Source organism: Theropithecus gelada, chromosome 8 (assembly GCF_003255815.1).
Source record: "Theropithecus gelada isolate Dixy chromosome 8, Tgel_1.0, whole genome shotgun sequence".
NCBI lineage: Eukaryota > Metazoa > Chordata > Mammalia > Primates > Cercopithecidae > Theropithecus > Theropithecus gelada.
In genome coordinates, this window is record NC_037676.1 from 26,821,539 (window position 1) to 26,844,446 (window position 22,908).

Consider the following 22,908-nt stretch of genomic DNA (forward strand, 5'->3'; position numbering starts at 1 on the left):
TTTTTCCAGAGTTTCATGTACAGTAATTGGAATCATATAGCCTTTCCACTTAGCGATATGGGTTTAAGTCTGTCATGTCTTTTTGTGGCTTGGCAGGTCATTCCTTCTTTTTAGTTGCTGAATGATATTCCATTGTACGGATGTACCACTATTTGCTTATTCATTCACCTATTGAAAGACATCTTGGTTGCTTCCAATTTTTGGCAGTTTTAAACAAAGCTGTGTGAAGGTTTTTGTGTCCGCCTACATTTTCAGCTTACTTGAGTAACTGTCAAGAAGTGCGACTGGTAGATCATATAGTAAGACTGTGTTTCACTTTGTAAAAGACTGCAAACTCTTCTGGTGTGGCTGCACCATTTTGCATTCCCACCAGCCGCAAATGAACACTGTGATGCTCCACATCCTTGCTAACACTTGAAGATGTCAGTGTTTTGGATTTTATTTAATTAATTTATTTTGAGATAGGGTTTTGTCCTGTCACTGAGGCTAGCGTGTGGTGGCATGATCACAGCTCACTGCAGCCTCAACCTCCCAGGTTCAAGCTATCCTCCCACCTCAGCCTCCCAAGTAGCTGGGACAACAGGCATGCACCACCACACCAGCTAATTTTTGTGGGTTTTTTTGTAGAGACAGGGTTTCACCATGTTACCTAGGATGGTCTTGAACTCCTGGGCTTAAGGGATCCTCCCACCTTGGTCTCCCAAAGTGCTGTGATTATAGGTGTGAACTGTGGTGCCCAGCCAGTGTTTTGGATTTTACTATTCTCACAGTTGAACAGTGGTATCTCTTTGTTTAGTTTGTAATTCCCTAATGACATGATGTTGAGCATCTTTCCGTACACTTATTTGCCACTATATATCTTCTTTAGTGAGATATCTATTCACATCTTTTGCCCTGTTCTTAATTGGGTGTTTTTTATTAGGTTTTAAGAGTTCTTTGTATATTTTAGCTGGAAATGGTTTATCAGGTACCTATTATGCAGATGTTTTCTCGCAGTCTGTGGCTTTTCATTGTCTTTCTTAGAGCACAACTTTTAAATATAGACAAGTAGGTTTGTAACCCATTTTGAGTTTGTATTTGAGTTTGTGTTTGTGTTTTCCTTGAAACACCATGGTTGTTAACTTGGATACATTACTGACATCTAAGCCTCAGACCTCACATAAGTTTCACCAACTGTTTCCATAACGTCCCACAGAACCTAGTTCAGAATCACCTATTGCTTTTAATTGTCATATCTCTTTAGTCTGGACATTTCCTTTGTCTTTTTTGGACTCCATTACCTTAACACTTTTGAAGATTTCAGGCAAGTTATTTTGTAGCATGTCCTTTAATGTGGGTTCATCAGCTGTTTCCTCATCATGAGATTCAGCTTATGCGTCTTTGGCCTGTGCATCACAGAAGTGGCACTGCGTTCTTCTCATCATCTTCCATCCGGTAGTGCCTAGGTTCAGCTTTCCTATCACTGACATTTCTTATTTTGATCAAGATGCTATCCACCAGACTTACCCTCCGTCAAATTATTTTTTCCCACTTTGTATGAAGAAGTGCTGTATGGAGAAATATTTAGAAACTAGGTAAATATCTTGTTCCTCATCACATACCCAGTTCACACCTTTATTTGTGTGAAGGAATAAATGGTTTCCTCTTTGGTGGGTTGTCGTCAGTTACTATTTATTTTGATGCACAAATTATTGCAGACTTGACCAGTGAGAGCCTTTTCAAGGTGATTTCTATGTCTTTTTAAAATGTCCTCATCATTCTTTGAGCAGTTTCTAGCTTTCTGGCACAATAAAATGTTGCAGGCTCAGCCAGACATGGTGGCTCACGCCTGTAATCCCAGCACTTTGGGAGGCTGAGCTGGGTGGATCGCCTAAGGTCAGGAGTTCGCGACCAGTCTGGCCAACAGGGCAAAAACTTGTCTCTACTAAAAAAAATACAAAAAATTAGCCAGGCATGGTGGCACATGCCTGTCATCCCAGCTACTTGGGAGACTGAGGCAGGGGAATTGCTTGAACCCAGGAGGTGGAGGTTGCAGTGAGCCAAGATTGCGCCCTTGCACTCCAGCCTGAACAACAGAGTGAGACTCTGTCACCAAAAAAAAAGAAAAGAAAAGAAAAGAAAGGAAAGAAAAATGTCCCAGGCTTATCTTAGACTTTCTTTGTTCCAGCCCTGGAATCAGCCATTTCCCCAAGGAGCCCTGATTTCTTTTAGTGGAGAAGGATATTTAGAAACTAAGACCTGAGTACTAGGTGTGCTTACTGCTATTAGGGTGTTATGCCACCAGACTCTCTCAGTGAATCAAGCAAGGACATATATATGTATAGCTGCATACATATATGCACACATATATATGTAACACATTTCCATTTGTATTTATTTATTAGTCTACCATATGTTGAACACTCTGATTGACCACAATACCTTTAATTCCACCCAGCCCATAGAGTTCATTCTGCTTTTCTCTCTTTCCATGTTTGTAGCTACTTCTCTGACAGTGAGAAGCCTGGCTTGCATTCGCTTTCATAAATGGCCAGATTTGACCAAGTGCCCCGGATGTAACCAATCTCGCGTCTCTGCCACTGCCTCCTGTCCTCACCTCACTGAGGCTCTGTCAGACCCCTCTGAAGTTATTTACACCCAGACCCTGAAACATGAAGCTGTTAGTTTAATAGTCCCTGCTGCAAATATTGAGATCCAGTGTGTTCATGAGGCATTTGAGTCACAAAGGTTAGGTTTATATATAACTTCATAGAATTGCATAAAGTAATTTTTTTCTTACAGGCTATTTAGTAAGATAATCAGAGAGAGAAAGACTAAGAATCACTGTGGCTTTAACAATTAATTTATTTTGTACTTAATTTATTGTAAAATGGAATATAAATTCACGTATATAATACATATGGACAATTTAAAGATAATTAATATTAAATAGAGATCACTCTTGTACCCAGTGCCCAGCTTAAGAAATACAGCCTCGTCAATACCTTTGAAGCCCGGTCTTGCCACTCTCTGGTTGCATTCCTCTCCTTCCTTCCAAGGGATAACTACTCTGTGGCGTTTTGTATTAATTATCCTATAATAGCTTTTTTATTCATCTTTCTTTTATAGATTGCTGTTGTGGCTGTGATGTGCAAACCCCACAGATGTCCACACATCAGTTTTACAGGAAATATATGTGTGTAAGTATGGTGATTTTGTTAAATTGTATGTGTGTGTGTTTTATTTAAACTAAGTATGCCCCCTCGAGCCCTTAGTCAGTACATGCTGGTAATATTTAAAACTTCGACTTAATAGATTTATAGATTACTCCTTTCAAACAAGCAACCATTGGCAGATATTTTAGTGCTTTAAAATTGGAATATATGGGGCCGGGCACAGAGGCTCACGCCTACAGTCCCAGCACTTTGGGAGGCTGAGGCAGGCGGATCACCTGAGGTCAGGAGTTTAAGACCAGCCCGGCCAGCACCGTGAGACCCCATCTCTACTAAAAATACAAAAATTTAGCTGAGCATGGTGGCATGTGCTTCTAGTCCCAGCTACTTGGGAGGCTGAGGCAGGAGAATCCCTTGAACCTGGGAGGTGGAGGTTGCAGTGAGCCGAGATCACACCACTGTACTCCAGCCTGGGTGATAGAGTGAGACTGCATATCAAAATAAATAAAATTGGAACATATGAATATTTTAATTTGTTGCAATATACAATTTTAAAAATGTAGGTTATGGAACTCAAAATAGTAGACATTGGGATATGCAACTCAAAACAGCACATTCTCTTTAACTCATAAATGAAACATGGGAATATGAGCTGCCTAAATTCCACGTCAGAAATTTAAAATGAATTTGGATCAGAAATGTATCAAAATAAAAAATTATCCTTATACGTAACCTTTAGATTTCTCAAACTCACCTATTGGAAAGAATTAGCAGAAAAGTTTGCATGATTCTGGGTAGGAAGATAAAAAGGAGGAAAGATTTTCTTGAGTGTGGTTCCCAAGAGAACACTGAGTATTGATTCAAACTTAGGAAAACTTCATTTCTGTTATTTGTCCCTAAAAGCTTAAACTTCTGAAATAACCACAACAGTAGTATTTTGAAAATGGGTGTAATAGTGTCTCTTTACATATTTATCTTATTTACTTGTTGGTAGAAAATAACGTTATTTACAGATACTGCAAAGGTAGATTCTTCTGTTAGGATTTGAAAAGGAAGCTCGTTTGTTATCAGGATTCTATGGAGACAGTAGATGCTTGAAACTAGCCGGTTGAACTCAGTTTTGCATCTGACATTCTTATTCTTTTGTTGTATTGGCAGATACTGCCCTGGTGGACCTGATTCCGATTTTGAGTATTCCACTCAGTCTTACACTGGCTATGAGGTACAGTAACTTTGAGGCTGTCCTGATGAAATGTTGCATCATGCTTTACTTGTAGTATGGTTTTACCAGTACTGGCTTTCTGATAATTTTTTGTTTTTGGTTTTGGTTTTTTTTCTGATTATGAAAGCTGTTCATTCACCAAATATTTACCAGTGTCTACTAGTGTCCTAAATTGTTCTAGCCACTAGAGAAATACTTACATAAGCACTTCTTATCGCAAACGCTGTTCTAAGTGCTTTATAACTGTAAACCTTATTGCAGTGTTTTGAAGATAGACACTATCATTATCCCAGTTTGCCGATCAGGAAACTAGGGCATAGCGGGCTTAAACAGCTGGCCCAAAGACACACTGTTAGTAAGAGACAAGCAGGTTTCGAACTCTGCTGCTCACCACTACATTGTACTGTTGCTTTAGCAGTGGAAAATGGAGAGGGTCCCTTTATCTTCCAGAATTTACATGTTTTTTTCTTCTTTTTTTTGAGATGGAGTCTCGCTCTGTTACCCAGGCTGGAGTGCTACATAGCACGATCTCCTTCACTGCAACTTCCACCTCCTGGGTTCAAGCGATTCTCCTGCCTCAGCCTCCCAAGTAGCTGGGACTGCAGGCAAGCACCACCACGCCCAGCTAATTTTTGTATTTTTAGTAGAGACAAGGTTTCATCATGTTGGCCAGTCTGGTCTCCAACTGCTGACCTCAAGTGATCCACCCGCCTCGGCCTCCCAAAATGCTGGGATTACAGGCATTAGCCACTGCACCCAGCCTGGAATTTGTATTCTAATAATGGAAGGTAGACAGTAAAGACACAAGAAAAAGTATCAGGCACTCAAAAAACGCTAAGCAGAGATGTAAAATCGAGTAAGGTGATGGCAGCTGAGATGGTTTAGCTGTGGTGGTTAGGAAGGAATTCTGTGAGGAGGTAAGATTGAAGCGGAGTCTGAATGACAAGGAGCTAGTCCTAAGAATATGTGGAAGGGGCATTTCTAGCACAGAAGTGACTAGAATAAGACCCAAGGAAGGAAAGACATGGGGGTGTTGTGCAGTGCAGTGCAGAGAGTGAGGGAAGCATGAGGCTGGGAGGCAAATGAGCTGGGGTTTGTAAGTAAAGTTAAGGAGTTTCCATTTTAGTGTAGGAGTCATGAGAAACTATTAGGATTTAAGGCAGGGGAATGATACAATCCAGTTTAGTTTTTTTTAAAGATCATTTTGATGGCCATGTAGAGAAAGGGTTAGAGTGGGGACCAGAAGGAAGGCAGGAGGCCAGTGAGGCACTTTTGAAGGAGTCGCCCTCCTCAGAAGAGCTCAGAAGCAGGAAACCTTGTGACTTTTTCTCATATGTGTTTTCATTTTTTTTCCTGTTTTCTAGGGTTCAAATTTTTTAAAATACAAGAGGAATGATTTTGTGAAAAGGCTTCCTCTCATTCCTATCCCCTAGCCATTCTTTTTTGCTCCTCCCCCTACCACTTAGTGTTGTCTATTATTTCCTCCCCATCCTTCAGGGATATTTTAGGGAATACAGCATACACAGATTGCCTATCCCTTATGTGAAATGCTTGGGACCAGAAATGTTTCGGATTTTGGATTTTTCTGGATTTTGGAATATTTGCATATGCATAATGAGAAATCTTGAGAGTGGAACCCGAGTCTGAACATGAGATTCATTTTTGGTTTATGTACAACTGATACACCTAGTCTGAATTAATTTTATACAGTATTTGTAATAATTTTATGCATGAAGCAAAGTTTATATTAAGTTTTAAAAAATTAAAAAATTTTGAGTTTTGGAGCATTTTTTATTTTTGGATTAGGGATGCTCAACCTGGACATATTCTTTGTTCGACTGATTCCATATAAGGTCGCATATCAGAGTCCTCTTTCACTTTGCCTTTTATTTTACAATATCTTAGTGAACATTTTGTGTCATTACATTGTTTTGTGGGTGTAGAGTTTTCCACTGTATGATGGTAGCCATTAAAAATTGTGTGGTATTTTAGAAGCATATTTAAAAGTGACTTTATTACATGACTCTAGAATATGTATGCACGTCTGTGTCTGTGAGCAGAACACTTTGGCGACCCCGGAATTCCAGACGTGTTTATACAAAAGACAGATGTGATCCAAGGAGACACCCTGCTGTTGAGGTGCTTATGACAGTGCGGGTGGACACCTGCCGGATGTGATTTAGGACATTGTTTTGAACCCTGACAAGACTGAGAAAAATTAATGGGGATACAAGCCATGTTTCAGTGTTCTGAACCATGGAGAGTTGTTGTTGTTTTTTTTTTAATACAATCCTTTTGAAACTACTTTTTATGTTTAATTCAGTGTGAGCATAACAATATTTTTCTCTTCTAGCCAACCTCCATGAGAGCTATCCGTGCCAGATATGACCCTTTCCTACAGACAAGACACCGAATAGAGCAGGTACATTTTTTAAAAACATGTTTTTAAAAAATTAGCTGTTTATATTTACTAAGAAGGCATTGTTGGTTGAGACAAATTGAACCTGAAATAACGAAAAATGTGTTTTTCCCCTTTGTAAGTTTTCAGTATCCATCTGAGGGAGGGAGAATTTGCCATGCCTAGCAAGGTGAAAAACACTGCTTTCTTTAAAGACTGTATTTATTGTTTAAGGGTTTTATATTCTCTAAGTTTTTTTGTATTTGTAGAAAGTTATTAGTAGTATGAAATTTGTGGAATAAAAATGTATGAAAGTTCTTAGACAACAGGTGGACGTGTTGACTTTTAACTTCCAAAAGTCAGAATAAGAATTTTGACTGGCCAGGCCCAGTGGCTTATGCCTATAATCCCAACACTTTGGAAGGCTGTGACAGCAGGTCACTTGAGCCTAAGAGTTTGAGACCAGCCTGGGCAACATAGCAAAACCCCATCTACAAAAAATAAAAAAATTAGCATGGCGTGGTGGTGTGCACCTGAAGTCTTAGCTACTTGGAAGGCTGAGGTGGAAGGTTCCCTTGAGCTCAAAAGGTCAAGGCTGCAGTGAGCTGTGGTCATACCACTGCACTTCAGCCTGGGTGACTGAGCAAGAGCCTGTCTCAAAAAGAAGTATTGTGACAGATTTGTTGGGTGGAAATAGGAAATTTCCTACAAAGGAATACAAAGAAACTTGTGGGGGTATGGCATTATTCTATATCATGATCATGGTGGTGGGTAGATAACTCTAAATGCTCTCATCCATTGTACACTTAAAGTTAGTGGATTTTATCGTATGTAAATTATACCTTAGTGTAGCTAACCAAAAACAAGTACTACGTACATGACCTTGCACTGTTCAAGAAATCTGAGCATTAATACAGATTTTCTTTATTTACAAGTTTATTTTAAACTTGTCCAATTTAAAGAATGTAAAGCACTGTCCATAGTTGTAACAGTAATGTATAGTAGGCACATCCAAGTCTAAAGTAGATAGTAATACATACTATAGTGGATAAGTTGTGTCTGGGTTTATTTATTGGCTTATTGGTGAATACTGTTCAGTTTTCATATCCAGTTTGCTGTCACCCAAGCATATGAGGAACAGGATTGTCAGTGACAGGAGAGGACCCCACCTGGGGGAGCCTGCATTTTTCCAAAAAGTGGGTTCTAAACTGACCTTTGCTTCAATTTCTTTTTGAGCTATGATAGTTAATTCATTTAAAATGTAAAACTGTTGAGCATGAAATGTTTATGTTTACCAAAAAAGGAGCATAATTTACAAGATTTAGAAATGAACATAGAGCAGTGATTCTTTTCTTAAATGCACTAGAATTACCTGGGTAACTTCTCCAAAACATGTGTCAGATCTTCGCCTCTGGATGTTCTGATTAAGTCAGCTTTAAGGTTCTAGCAAGATATTTTAAAAAGCTACCAGGGTAATTTTGATGAGTATCTCTTGGAAACAACGATAGATATAGAAATAGAGTATTCTTTTAGTGTTGATATATGTATACGCATGCATATATATAGTTTTTCTGTATAAATTTTTTTGCCATTTTCAGAAATTAGTGTTAATTTCAATACCTATTTTTAAAAATTAGAATCTTGGCTTATTGTAGTCAACAAAATGAAAGATTGGTATCATTCTCTTCGCTAGTAGAGGAGACCTAATATTTATTAATTAATTTATTTTTTTGAAACAGAGTGTCACTCTTATTGCCCAGGCTGGAGTGCAGTGGCACAATCGCAATCTCGGGTCACTGCACCCTCCACCTCCTGGTTCAAACCATTCTCTTGTCTCAGCCTCCAGAGGAGCTGGGATTACAAGCACGTCTGGCTAATTTTTGTATTGTTAGTAGAGATGGGGTTTCACTTTGTTGACTAGGCTAGTCTCAAACTCCTGACCTCAGGTGATCTGCCAGCCTGGTCCTCCTAAGTGCTGGGATTACAGGCATGAGCCACTGCACCTGGCCTGAATATTTCATTTTTAATCAGACTTTCACTTTTTTTTTAGAAAGCAGACTTGAAGTGCCTCCTGTGCTCAGAATCATCCATCAATTTTAGACGGCTGTCTTTATTTTTCTTTCTAATTTATTCTTGTTTTCTTCCATTACATCAAATTCTTATTATGTTACATAATCATTCATGTATCATTGTTGACCATAAATGCCACCTCTTTGTCCCCTAGGCTTACCACCAAGTCTGACATAAAATACATGATCAATAAATACTTACTATTCTGCATTTTGTATTATATTTGTCTTTACTGGTTTCTAGTTTATATTCTTCGTGTTTTTAAATTTCCACTTTGTACGTATTAAAGTCACGCCTCTTATTTGTTATTTTATGTTCTCATTCTCCTTATTTGAGTTGTACTTACTTTTTTTCTTTTAGACGAGCCTATTTTTTATCCACGGAATTAGCTGAATGTGTTTCATTACTTCTGATTTTTAAACTACTGATGAAAACACTGCAAAATAAGAGATTTGCAATGCCTTCTTAGAGTAGTTGCTTTTGCTTACATCATTCTAATGCTGATGAATTTGTCTTTCAGTTAAAACAACTTGGTCATAGTGTGGATAAAGTGGAGTTTATTGTGATGGGTGGAACGTTTATGGCCCTTCCAGAAGAATACAGAGATTATTTTATTCGAAATTTACATGATGCCTTATCAGGACATACTTCCAACAATATTTACGAGGCAGTCAAGTAAGAAATTCTTATTTTATCATAGTCTCCAGAGTGATTTTCAGTTTATGCTCCTAGCGTTAGCTTACGAGAATGCCTTCTGCCCTGCATCCACATTCTTACTTCTCATAGTCTTTCTCGTTTCGTGGAAAGTTCTCATTTTCACGGAAATAATCCTTTCACTGAAATAATCCTTTTAAAGAAAAAATGAATATAGTTTGTTGACATAGTAGTGTTCTCAAACAGAGAGATTCACCAAATATGGTCCATGAAGGTCTTTTCAGCCTCAGGCTCGTCTAGACAACAGTAGTTTTGATTGGCCTAATTAAGTTTTTCAGCCCACCTAAGAAGGGGCGTGAGAGTGTGCTTTATTTGAAACATTTACCTGCTGTCAAATCAGCAAAACAAGGTACTGGTAGTTAAAAACTTAATTTAGAGTAAATATTTCATAATTATTAAATAATAACTTTGTGATTGGGATCTTAGTCTGTCTTGTGCTGCTGTAACAAAATATCTGAGACTAGGTAATTTAATGAACAGAAATTTATTGGCTCACAGCTTTGGAAGTTGGGAAGTCCAATGTCAAGGTCCTGGCATCTGGCAAGGGTACGTTATCACATGGCAAAAGGCAAGAAAAACAAAAAGCGGGCTAATTCATCCTTTTATAATGGCATTAATCTTACCCACAAGGTCAGATCGCTTCTCAAAGACCCCACCTGTTAATACTGTTACAATGACAATTTCAACATGAGTTTTAGAGGGGACAAACTCATGTTTCTCAAATCATGTGTTATTCAAACCACAAGTTAATTTACTCATTTTGAGTTCCAGTTGACAAAATTATGCATTATTTTGACACCTTGATTTTAGCAAGAAGAATACTACAGGTTAGTATGTAGCTCAGTGATTTAAGAAGTGAAAGTCTTAAAATAGTTTTTGTTTTCAGGCGTTGTGGGAACACCTGGATAGTTACTATTTTCCTTATTTAACAAATCCTTCTTGAGGGCCCACTAGATACTGTGTGCTGTTTTAGATCCTGGAAAGTGGTGGTATTTAGGCTGAGCCTGAAGTACAAGGAAGAGTTAGGCCAACAGCAGAAAGGATAAGATAAAGGGCCTGAAATGGGAAACAGCTTGGGTGTTCTAGGGACAGAGAGGAAGCCAGCATGGCTAGATCCTGTGTTAATCCATTTGTGTCACTATAAAGGAACACTTAAGACTAGGTAAGTTATAAAGAAAAGAGGTTTAATTGACTCCAGTTCTATAGGCTTCACATGAAGCATAGTGCTGGCATCTGCTTCTGGTGAGGCTTCGGGAAGCTTCCAATCATGGTGGAAGGTGAAGGGGGAGCCAGTACATCACATCACGGGTAGGGGAGGTGGCACACTCTTTTAAACAACAGATGTCACGTGAAACAACTGAGCGAGAACTCACTTATCACCAGGGAGACAGTGGTAAGCCATTTATTTATGAGGAATCCAGCCCTAGGACCCAAACACCTCCCACAAGGCCATACCTCCAACATTGGGGATCACATTTCAACATGAGATGTGGAGGGGACAAACACTCAAACCATGTCAGATCCCAGTGAACAAGAGAAAGAACATCATGAGATGGGGTTGAAGTGTTAGGTAAGGGCCAAGATACATGCTTTTGAGGAGTTGAAATTTTATTTGAAATGCAGTAGGAAGCAGATGAAGGGGAAGTGGCATGTTCTGGTTAACAGGTAGGGTCATTCTGGCTACTGTCTGGCTAATGGATTAGAGGAGTACCAGGGTGAAAGTGGGAAACCAGATAGAAGGCCATCTGATTACATCCATCCCTGCTCAGCTGGGGGCAGCAGCAGTGGTGATGGAGAGGAGATTGAGATAGAGGAAGGGATCAAGCCTGACACTAAGGTTCTGGCTGTCAGAAATGGTAGGAGGGTGGGGTAGGGCTGTATACTGAGGTGGAAAAGACAGCGGGAAAAGCAGAGAAAATCTCAGTGGGAGAAAAATCAAGAGTTCCGTTTTGGGTGTGTGAAATTTGAAGTGCCTGTGATATATTCAAGTGGAGATGTCAGTGGGCTCTGAATACAAGAGAAGTCTGAGCTGATGGTACGAAAATGGGGATTATCAGCTCATAGGTAATGTTGCCAACCATGTAAATGGAGGAGACCACCTTGTGGGAGAGTTGTGGATCTCCAAAGTATACTAAGTGAAAAGCAATTTGTAGAGCAGTTCTTACAGTACAATCCCATTATTTGTGTGTTCATGCACATGCACACATACACATCTGTATATAAATGCATAGAAAAGGTGGCAGAATAATGGTCATCATAGATCTTAGAGCTGAGGAGGAAGGGACATGGGAAATGGGAGCAAAGGAGGATATTTCCCTTTGCTCCATGTACAGTGGGCCATGTTGTCATGGTGTTTAATATTCACTTATTTAATACTCATAGTAAGCCTTTGAGTTAAGTGTTCAGATTATCCCTGTTTTTCAGGTGGGGAAGCTGAGGCACAGAGAGATGAAGCAGTTTGCCCAAAGTTGCAGAGGTGGTTGGTGGTAGAGTGGGATGTAAACCCCAGGTACCTTTGCTTTCAGAGCCTAACTTTGCAAGCTGTGCTAGGTGTCAGAATGTGAGTGTGTCTGTATGTATGTGCACGTGTGTGCACATCGTCAGAGCTTGACGGTCTTGGGAGGAATATGGCCTGTTTCTCCTTGCCCCCCTTCCCTACCACCCTCAGGCTTTTCTCTGGCTTCTCTTTTATATGGGGTGGGGGTTTCATATAGCTAATTATAAGGTGGTTCAAATAGTGCCACCTCTTAAGATTTTTTGTGTAGGACCAAATTTTGAGTAGACCTAAGAGTGGTTTTTATTACCCTGTAAGTAAAGCAGTTCTTGGCACATAGTAAGCACAAGTAAATGCGTGAATGAATTTCAAATGAATGATCAATTACCTTATGACCTGGGTATGGTTGCCTCTTGGAATTGGGAGCAGTCACATCTTTTTGTGCCCTCCCTACTCCCCCTACCCGCTTAACTTCCTTTGTTCTCCTTGGGTTTGTAAAAGTGAAAAGAAGAGAGGAGCTTTTTCATAAAATTTAATACCAAGGGTAGCTCAAAGAGCCCATGTGAAAGATTCGGCAGCTGAGAGAGTTTGTGTGCACAGCATCCCACTTCTGTTCGATTGACTCTAGGGAACGTAACAGGTGAATTCTGTGTCCGTGAACCTGGACCTGTAGCATTATGATCTCTTCCTCCTGCAGGGGCTTTAATAGCAGATGAGATGGTGACTATGTTGTTACTGCTCATTCAAAACTGATCAAGAGGCCGGGCGTGGTGGCTCACGCCTATAATCCCAGCCCTTTGGGAGGCCGAGGCAGGCAGATTGCTTGAGGCCAGGAGTTCGAGACCAGCCTGACCAACGTGGCGAAACTTCCTCTCTACTAAAAATATAAAAATTAGCTGGGCGTGGAGGCTGGTGCCTCTAGTCCCAGCTACTCAGGAGGCCAAGGCACGGAAACACTTGAACCCAGGAGCTGGAGGTTGCAGTGAGCTGAGATTGCACTACTGCACTCCAGCCTGGGCGACAGAGTGAGACTGTGTCTCAAAAACAAAACAAAACAAAAAAAACTGATCATTAATGAGTCATGCTTAGTAAACGCTGAAGTCTTCAAACTTTAGAGGAGTAATGATATCATCCAGCTAATTACTCTTAATAATACTGAAAAATCAAACTATACCTTAGATAAAATGCAATTTGAGGAAAACCAACCTTTATTAGTTCAAAGCCAGGAGACGGGAATGGCAGCAGAATGTTCTCTCAGAGGGTTACTGACCACAATTTATTCAGCTCTGAAAATTCCCTGGCAGGGACATCTATCAAGATTAGTTTTTCTATGCACGCTTATATACTTCTACACTCCTTTCTTGGACCTTAATATGTAAGGTCTTCTTATCTTGAAGACCTTACATATTAAGTGGAATGGAGCTGTAAATATCTTAGACTTGCCTGTCTCCCCCATACAAATTTGCCACTAAGGTTTTCATCACCTACAGTTTGGGTCACCTGAGGTATATGAAGCAGGCCAACTAAGATCTGCATAGTGAACTTTTAGGATGTATCTAGTTTGACATTTTCATCGATTGAAACTAAAAATTTTGCTTTATTCTTGGTGTAACGTTTCATTTTTGCAGAAATGTTCTAGTGCTAGTGGTGCTTGAATGTAAGTTGTCCATCATTGGGTTGAAAATAGGGTTGTCGGGAGGCGGAGCTTGCAATGAGCTGAGATCCGGCCACTGCACTCCAGCCTGGGCGACACAGCGAGACTCCGTCTCAAAAAAAAAAAAAAAAAAAAAAGAAAATAGGGTTGTCTAGTACAGCAAACTCAGTGTTTGTAGAAAAAAGCCCTGTGGAAGAGAAAGCCTCTTTCAGTAATATTCTAGGCAGTGCCAGTGTTGTTTTGTTTCTGTTCTTGAATTTACCTCAAGAGGGCAACAAACGCTTTATTTTCAGATAAAAATTCATATACGATTTGGGTTTTCATTGCAACACATGTCATGAATGGCTCTTGAGAAGTAATAAAAGTACAATATGGGAGCCATAAAACCATCAATAAATTACACTGAATTCTGCCAACACACACTTTAAATGTTTTGCTGTTTTCTCTTAGTCTCTATATTTTTGGGAGATAATCTGAAAAAAAAAAAAAAACCCGATTTGTGGCATTTTGTTTCTTTGTTGGGGTAGAGTTTTACTACAGACCCCTCATAATAGAGTTTGTATTTGTTTTGAGGGAAACTTTGTATTTGAAGAAATAATAGTCTTGTTCGTGCTATGGAACTAGAGACACAAAGTATTTTCAAGTGTTGGCATAATCGTGAAATAAAAAGCAGCCCAGAGAAGTTGTGGTTTTGACATAATGTGGCCCTCGGAAATGTTTGGATTTGACCTTGCCCTTCTCTCTTATCCTGCACAGAGCGAATGCGTGAAAACTGGTTGGTTTGCACAGCGTAGCCCACCTCTCTTAGATGTGAGGTGATGAACTTTGTTTATTTTACTTTGGTTTTTGCTTGCTGGACTACATAGATGTAAACTGACTTTCATTAGCTTAGCAGGGTTTTTTTAAAGATTAATATTAAATTAGGTTAAAGATGATATATTGAGACCGATGAGTCAGCAAGCAGCGTTTAAGGTTAACAGTCTGTTCACATTAGGGTCAAGTTTTACTGCTGTGTTAGCTCAGGTGTCCCTGCTTTGTTTTCATATGTTGAACCTGATTAAAGTTTTGCTTCTTAAAAGAATAGGAGTTAAGGTAAAGAAAAGCTCCAGCAAGCAGAGAGCCTGGTTATTATTTATGGCAAGCTAGTAGCAAGCCGTGTGTTACATATTCTTGCGGATGGAAAAATTCGAAAGTTGAGTGAACAGAGAGTTCAAGGACAAAACAGGTATGGCTTTTGTGAAGGCTCATTAAATCAAGCAAAGTGCTAATCACTCAGTACTATCAGCTGGACTGAGATTCTTCAGTAGTCTCCAGAGAGCAACAATTACTGGTGACTGTCATCGTGTAACAATCAGGCTCTAGAGATGAAAAAGACCGGTAGTGGGATCTGAGTCACCCATTCACTAGAATGCAAATGTTGCCAAATAACTCGAACAACCTTTTAAAATGGTTTTATTCCTTTTTAATCAGCTTTGCCCAGAAGCAGTTTTACATTCAACTTTAAGGCTCTTTGGCTGTTTTCACAAGATGCAATTTAAAAGGGTAGTTACCCATTAAAAAGTGGGTGAGTCATACTTTCTCCCTGTGGAATTTTAAATTCATTTCCGTTCCTTCCTCTTTTTCCTCCCCATTAATGACTTTAAATCCTCCAACTGTGTTCTTACCTGTCTTAGAAAAGCTGAAGTACTAGGTAATGCTAGGTACCAGGCCCAGAAGACAATTTCGTAGACTTGCAGAGCTGCGACAGAAGCAAAAGGAACCTACAGAGGCCTGAGAGTGACTGACTGTGTCCCTGCTGCCCTGGGCCTCATTTCTGGCAGCCCTCAGGACCTTCTGCATTTCTGGGCTTTGACACTGATACTCCCTACCTCGCACTTTTTCTGTTGACCATTTTACTTTCTCTTTTGGTCACCCAGATTTCCATACATGGTGACCAGGATCCTTAACATTGGCCGGAGAACGTAGGATACAATCTTAGTCACTTTAAGGAGTTGATATTGTTTTTCTTTCAGCATTTTATTTGAAACAAATAAAAATTAAACCGTTTTCAATGAGCATCCACATACCCATCATCTAGATTCTATTATACTTGCTTTATTACATATCTGTCAGTTCCACTATCCATTCATCAGTCTCTTTCATGCATGCTTGCGCTCTCTTTTTTGATGCATTTCATAGTAAGTTGTATGCTTCAGTATGCTTCTCCCCAGATACTTCATCATGCATATCACTGACTGGTGTTCACTGTTTGCAGTGTTTTTCTTTCGAAGTAAATTTACATACAGTACAAAACAACGTGTGGCATAATATATATATGAGAAACACATATATTAAGTATACCATTTGATTATTTTTGACAAATGCATATACCTGTACTACAAAGTCGTATTAAGATACAGAATGTCACTGTCATCCCAGAATGTTTCGGGGGAAAGTTCTCACATCCCTCTTCCTAGTAAATCCTCCCCTGCGCCTCCCAGAGGCAGCCATTCTTCTGATTTTTTTCCCCATCACAGGTTAGTTTTGTCTCTTCTAGAACTTTGTATAAATGGAACCATGTAGCATACTCTTGTAGGCCTCTCTCACTGAGCATAATATTTTGAGATTTATCCATGTTGTTGGGTGATTCATTTGTTGTTACCTATTTAGTGGTGAGTGATTCTATTGTATGCAGAGATCACAGTTTGTTTACCATCCTTCTATTGATAGATGCCTGAGCTGTTTTGTTTGTGGCCATTATGAATAAAACTTCAGTGTACATTCTTGTATAAGTCTTTTTGTGGCTATATGTATTTATTTCTCTTGGGGAATAAATAGACATGGAATTGCTATATAAGTTTAGTTTTACAAGAAACTGCCAGTCATTTTCCCAAAATGGCTCTACTATTTGTACTCCCACCAATAATGTATGAGCATTTGATTTTACCACATCTTCACCAACATATGGTGTTGTCAGTCTTTTTAATTTTAGCCATTCTAGTGGGTGTATAATGGTGTCTCGTGGTTTTAGTTTGCTTTTTCCTGATGACTAATGATGTTGAACACTTATGTGCTTATGCTATTTGTATATTTCCTTTGTGAAGTATCTGTTAAAATCTTTTGCCCGTTTTTGATTGGGTGGTTGTATATGCTAGCTGCCAGTCCTTTGTCAGCTCTATATTTTGCAAATATGAAAACCCAGTCTGCAGTTTGGCTATTTGTTATATTAATGATATCTTTTAGCCAGTTTTTAATTTTGGTAAAGTAGAATTTAGCAGTTTTTTCTTTCGTGGTTATTGCTTTTCTGTATTGTCTCTAATAAACCATTGCACATTCCCAAGGCACAAAGATATTCTCCTGTGTTTTCTTCTAATTACAGTTTGAGCTTTCACTTGCAGGTTTATGTTCCATCTTGAATTAATTCTTATGTGTAGTATGAGGTGGGGATCACAGTTTCTTTTTCCCCATATAGACATCTAGTTGCTTTAACATTACTTCTTTAAAGACTTTCCTTCCCCATTCGGATTATATTTCACTTTTGTTAAAAATCGAAGGACTCAGTAGATGTGGGCTGGACTCTTTTCTGTTTCATCGATCTGTTTTCGATCCTTATGCCAGTGCTACACTGTTTTGATTACTGTGGCTTTTTAGTATGTCTTGAAGTCAAGTAATGTGAGTCTTCTAACTTTGTAATTGTTTTTCAAAATTGCTTTAGAAATTCTAGGTCCTTTGCATTTCTATGTAAAATTTAGAATCAGCTGGCCAAAGTCTATTAAAAAGTATAATGGATTTAGAATTGTGTTAAAACTATAGAACAAATGGAAAGAATTGACAATTTATTGCTTCTTCCAATTACGAACATAGTCTATCTCCTTGTATACTTAGGTTTTTAAATTCTCTTAGCAATCTTCGTTGTTGAGATTTTGTAAGCCTTTTGTAAACCTTTTGTAAACAAATTTTTTCAAAATATTTGTATGTGTTTTGGTGCTACAGTAAATGAAATGTAAATTTCATTTTAAAATTTTATTATTATTATTTTTGAGTGGGAGTCTCGCTCTGTCACCCAGGCTGGAATGCAGTGACACCATCTCAGCTCACTGCAACCTTCACCTTCTGGGCTCAAGCCATTCTCCTGCCTCAGCCTCCCGAGTAGCTGGGATTACAGGCATCCACCACCATCTCTGGCTAATTTTTGTATTTTTAGTAGAGATGGGGTTTCACCACGTTGGCCAGGCTGGTCTCAAACTCCTGGCCTCAAGTGATCCGCCCACCTCGGCCTCCCAAAGTGCCAGGATTACAGGTGTGAGCCACCATGCCCAGCCCTAAATTTCTTTTTTTTCAAATTTTTGCTGCTAATATATATATACATACAATTGATTTTTATATATTAATGTTATATCATAAGACCTTACTAAATTCACTACTTAATTCTAAAAGCTATTTTTGTAAATCCATTAATATTTACTTCCTAAACAATCATGTCATCTGCAAATGTGCCTTTTACTTTTCCCTTTTGGATTTGCATGCTTTTCTTTCTCTTGCTTTACTGTACTGCCTAGGACCTTCGGTACAGTGTTAAACAGAAGTGGTAAGAGTGGGCCTCTCTATCTTGTTCCCAGTGATACAGGGAAAACATTTTTATTTCAGTATTAAGTGCAGCCTGTGGGTTTTTTATAGTTACCTGTATTAGATTGAATACGTTTATTGAGAGGGTTTATCATTAACTCATTTGTCTAATGCTTTCTCTGCATCTATTTAAATGGTCATATGATTTTCCTCCTTTATTGTGATAATATGAATTATTTTGATTTTTTTTAACATTAAACCTTACAGTTCTAGGATAAACCCTATTATATCATCATCTTTACATATTGTTGGATTCAACTTACTGATCCTTTGTAGAGGATTTTTGTGTCTACGTTTATACGGGGTGGCAGCCTGTAATTTTTATAGTTTTGTTGTCAGGTATTAGTTGTTGGTATTAGTATAATTCTGGCTTCACAAAACAAGTAAGGATGTGTTGTTCCCTCCCCTATTTTCTGAAACTGTTCATGTAACATGAATGTGATTTCTTCCATAAATGTTTGCTAGAACTCACCAGTGAAACTAGGGCTGGAATTTTCTTTATGGGAGGGTTTTAGATAATTAATTCAGTTCATTTAATAGATATGGAGCTATTCATATTTTCTGTTTCATCTGTGTCCATTTTAATAAGTTATGTTTTTCAAGGAATTTGTTTCATTCATTTTGTCAAATATTTTGGTATTACGTTGCCTTATTAGGCTTTTAATGTCTGTGGAATCTTAGTGATCACCCCTGTTTCAACCCTGATACTCATCATCTGTGTTCTCTCTATTTTTCTTGTTTACCCTAGTTAGGGGCTTATCAATTTTGTTGTTCTTTTCAAAGAAGTAGCTTTTGGTTTTGTTTATTTCCTCTACTCTGTAAACTTCTACTTTTATTTTTATTCTACTTTCTTTTGGTTTAATTACTCTTCTTTCTCTAGTGACTTAAATAAGGTCACTGTGACCGGGCACAGTGGCTTGCGCCTGTAATCCCAGCACTTTGGGGAGGTGAGGCGGGCAGATCTGGCCAACATAGCGAAACCCTATCTCTACTAAAAATACAAAAATTAGCCATGTGTGGTGGCACGCACCTGTAATCCCAGCTACTGGGGAAGTTGAGGCAGGAGAATCGCTTGAACCTGGGAGGCGGAGGTTGCAGTGAGCTAAGATCACGCCACTGCCCTCCAGGCTGGGTAACAGAATGAGACTCCTTCTCAAAAAAAAACAAAAAGATTGGCCATCATTTTAGACCTTTTCCTCAAATCACTGCTTTAGCTGAATCCCACACATTTTGATGTGTTGTATTTTAATTATTCAATTCAAAATATTTCTTAATACCCTTTATATGTATATATATATTTTTGATCCATGGAATGTATAGGAATGGGGTGTTTAATTTACAAATTTCCAGACAATGAGGTTTTTCTTGATATCTTATTAATTTCTAATTTATTTTCATTTTGGCCAAAGAACCTACTCTATATAATTTTGGTGTTTTAAAATTTATTGAGACTTGTTTTATGGCCCAGCATATGTGGTCTCTCTTGGTGAACATGCCATATATGTTTGTAAAGAATGTATATTCTCAGTTGCTGGGTGTCATGTTCTATGAATATCAGTTAAACCAAGATGGTTGGTAGTGGTGTTCAGGTAGATTTTATTTTTTATTCTTTTGTAGTTTTGTCAATTGCTAAGAGATTGAAATCTCCAACAATGATTGAGGAACTGTCTACGTCTCTCTTCAGTTATATTAATTTTTACTTAATGTAATTATTTTGAAAATCTGTTGTTAGGTGCATACACATCTATGATTGCTGTGTTTTCCTGATGTATGAGCTTTTCACCATTATGAAATTACCTCTTTATCATCATGAGATGTCCTTCTGCATCCCTGGTCTTGCAGTTTACTTGGCATTAATTTAGCTGTCACAGCCTCATGTGCTTACTGTTTGCCCTGTGTATTATCCTTTGCCATCCATTTGCCTTCCACCCGTATGTTTCTTTATCTTGAAAATGCATTTCTTTAGACAGAAGTCTACAGTAATTGGGTCTTTTTTTTTTTTAATCCATTTTGCTCATGTCTGCCTTTTAATTGGAGTGTTTGTTAACATTTGTTGTAATTATTGATACATCAATTTAAGCTGATGGTTTGATTTGTATCTACCAGTTTAATCATCTCCTCACTTTGGTTTTCAGTAGCCAAGAATAATAGTTGTAATGAATACTCTTGTGGTCTAATTCTTTATAATGTATTTTTTCTATATCCTTTAATAGGGAATGTCTTCTTAAGAGAAAGGGAGAAGACTCCTTATATCTAGTACAATGCCTTGAGCATAGAATTCTGGTACTTAGCTAAGTGAATGCAGTGGAAAGAACTTTCCCTTAAGAATCAGGAGACATAGCCTCCAGACTTATTTATATTATTATTTTGCATTATTATCTAGTTTAATTCACTATTTTGTGTGTGTGATTTAGTTTCCTCATCTATAAAAATGAGGAGGTGTAGGACTGTATTATCTCTAAAATTATATCTGTCATCTATGATTGAAGCTTTCTAATGGAATGAGAATTTTTATCTAAAAGATATGTTCACAAGTTATTCTTCATTTAGCAACCACTTTCTGACAATCATTTTCTATGTTTTTATGTATATAACCCTTAAATTTCAATGTGGATATAATATTAAAAGAATATAATATCTGTGATTCTTTTTTTCTTTTCTATTAATAATGTGTTGCTGCTCGTTCTTTAGCTAGACGAGGGGACTACAAAATGATAGTTTTTGTCAGCCATGAACAGAATCAAACCTCAAACAAAATGTTATAGGTTGTTTTTATATATCTTAAGCCCTGCCAGCTAATATGATAGGGCACAACGGTCTTTGATTAGTCTGTAAGCTACAGTGCCACCAGGTTGGTTTTTCATAGGTAGTACTCATTTTTAAATCAAAATTATTTTCTTTGTTACTTCATTTTGTGTTGGGCAGTGGTTAATTTATAGAACCTCATGACAAAACCACCAATATCGAGGAAGCAGACTTGACTACCATCTCAAAAAAAGATTGGGCAGAATAGTTATTTTTAAATCCTCAAGCACATCAAACAACTCATTTAAGTCTAGAGTATCACTAACAGAGCATTGGGCAGAACTTCAAATTTTATTGAGATATTTTCAAGATACGGTGATAGTTAAGAAGAGGAATTTGTTCATGGTGCTGCTGCCAAGGAGTTACACCAATAACTCGAGGTGTTATCAACAATTCAAACAAATCTGGCTGTTCAAAGAAGTGGGTATACTCCACTGACTTGTTTTGGGACCATAGATGGAGAAGAGATTATATGTTGTGACTAACGAAAATGAATATTTCATCTCTGTACCATTTTTTACTGTGCAGTCTGGTTTGAGCAGGTTGACTATGAGGTTGCAGGATGTCCACAGAGGGAATGTTCTGTAAGCCTTTCAGGAACTTGAGCCTTGAGTTCTTGTGAGAGTTTAAGCAAGACTAGACTCAGGCACATCCAGTTGCAGTAAGGACAGAGGTTTTGAAAGAGGAGCTGCCACGAATTATTCGTAATGAGAGGTGCCCTGTCTGATAACACAGCTTCTTGGAGTGAAACAAAAGATAGTTTCCAGAAGATAATGAAGAGACTTTAAAATCAGTGTGCTGTCTTCCTTCCATCAGTGTCCGCCTGGTTGGGCCCTTAGTGCAAGGAGACGGTGATGATAGATAGTGCTTTTGTCAAAAGGTCACTTTCTTCTTTCCAGAAATAGAAATATGCTTCCCAAGAAACAACCTAAATCTATTTATATTTCTGCCACTTCTAGCTTTTTGTTCTGTAGTCGTTTCTCTCTTTCTTTTTTTTTTTTTTCTGTAAGTCTTATCCCCCCAGCTAGATCCTTAAGCATGTCTGGGACAAGAACTATTATAGTTTTACTTTCTGAAGAATACCTGGCCTACTGCTAGGGACCTTCTAAGGTTAACTTTTTGCAAGAGGAAAGATGAACTGTAGATGTATCTGGAGGCTGCTGTTGGAGTGAAGAGAGACCTCCTGTGTTCCCAGTTATGCCTAATTCATTTATTCCTTCTTCAAATTTGTAATTTTTTTTTAAATGACGGAGAATTTTTAGTGTTGAAGCCTTTTAGCCTCTAGACGTGTTTGAGACTGCCAGCTTTCAGAGGCTTCCTGTCCAGATGGAGAGACAGACGTATCCACACATAACAAGGCAGACTACTTGTAGTGTGGGCAGGGCGCTTTGAGAATGGGAGCGCTGAGATCTCACTGGGGGCGGAGGGGTTCTGGGAAGATGTCATCGGGGGAGAAATGTATTGGAGCTCTGTTTTGAAGGCTGGTAGCTTTTGCTTTTTGTTTGCTTTTAAATTCCTGGGTTATTGTTCCATTTCTCTTCACCCCTGCTACACAATTTTTAAAAATTCTGTCAGCGTAAGGTTTTGGCTTAAGCTATGCTTCACAGAGAACATTAGCATCTTTTATCGCTGGTGCCATTCCTATGGCATACAGAAAAGCGTAGGATTCAACATAGCCCCATATTGTTGGGCTGTACAGGCTTAAAATGAATCTGTAATACCACAAAAAGAGCAGAAGAATTGGAATCAGAGGATCCCTTTTGAGTATTGGCTTTGTCTCTCAAGAAGTTGACA

The 22,908-nt window shown here is 38.5% G+C and overlaps 1 protein-coding gene across 6 annotated transcripts in view; it reads left to right on the forward strand.

Annotated features, from left to right (window-relative positions):
• ELP3 (elongator acetyltransferase complex subunit 3) overlaps nt 1-22,908 on the forward strand; it is a 103,799-nt gene that overhangs the window by 10,141 nt on the left and 70,750 nt on the right. For 4 of the 6 annotated variants that reach the window (XM_025393904.1, XM_025393905.1, XM_025393903.1 and 1 more), the window contains 4 exons: nt 3,109-3,179; nt 4,311-4,374; nt 6,728-6,796; nt 9,363-9,517. In XM_025393904.1, coding sequence (XP_025249689.1) covers nt 3,109-3,179; nt 4,311-4,374; nt 6,728-6,796; nt 9,363-9,517 — 359 coding nt within the window. The remainder of the gene's footprint in view (nt 1-3,108; nt 3,180-4,310; nt 4,375-6,727; nt 6,797-9,362; nt 9,518-22,908) is intronic. The other 2 variants (XM_025393908.1, XM_025393907.1) reach the window with 1 other exon arrangement.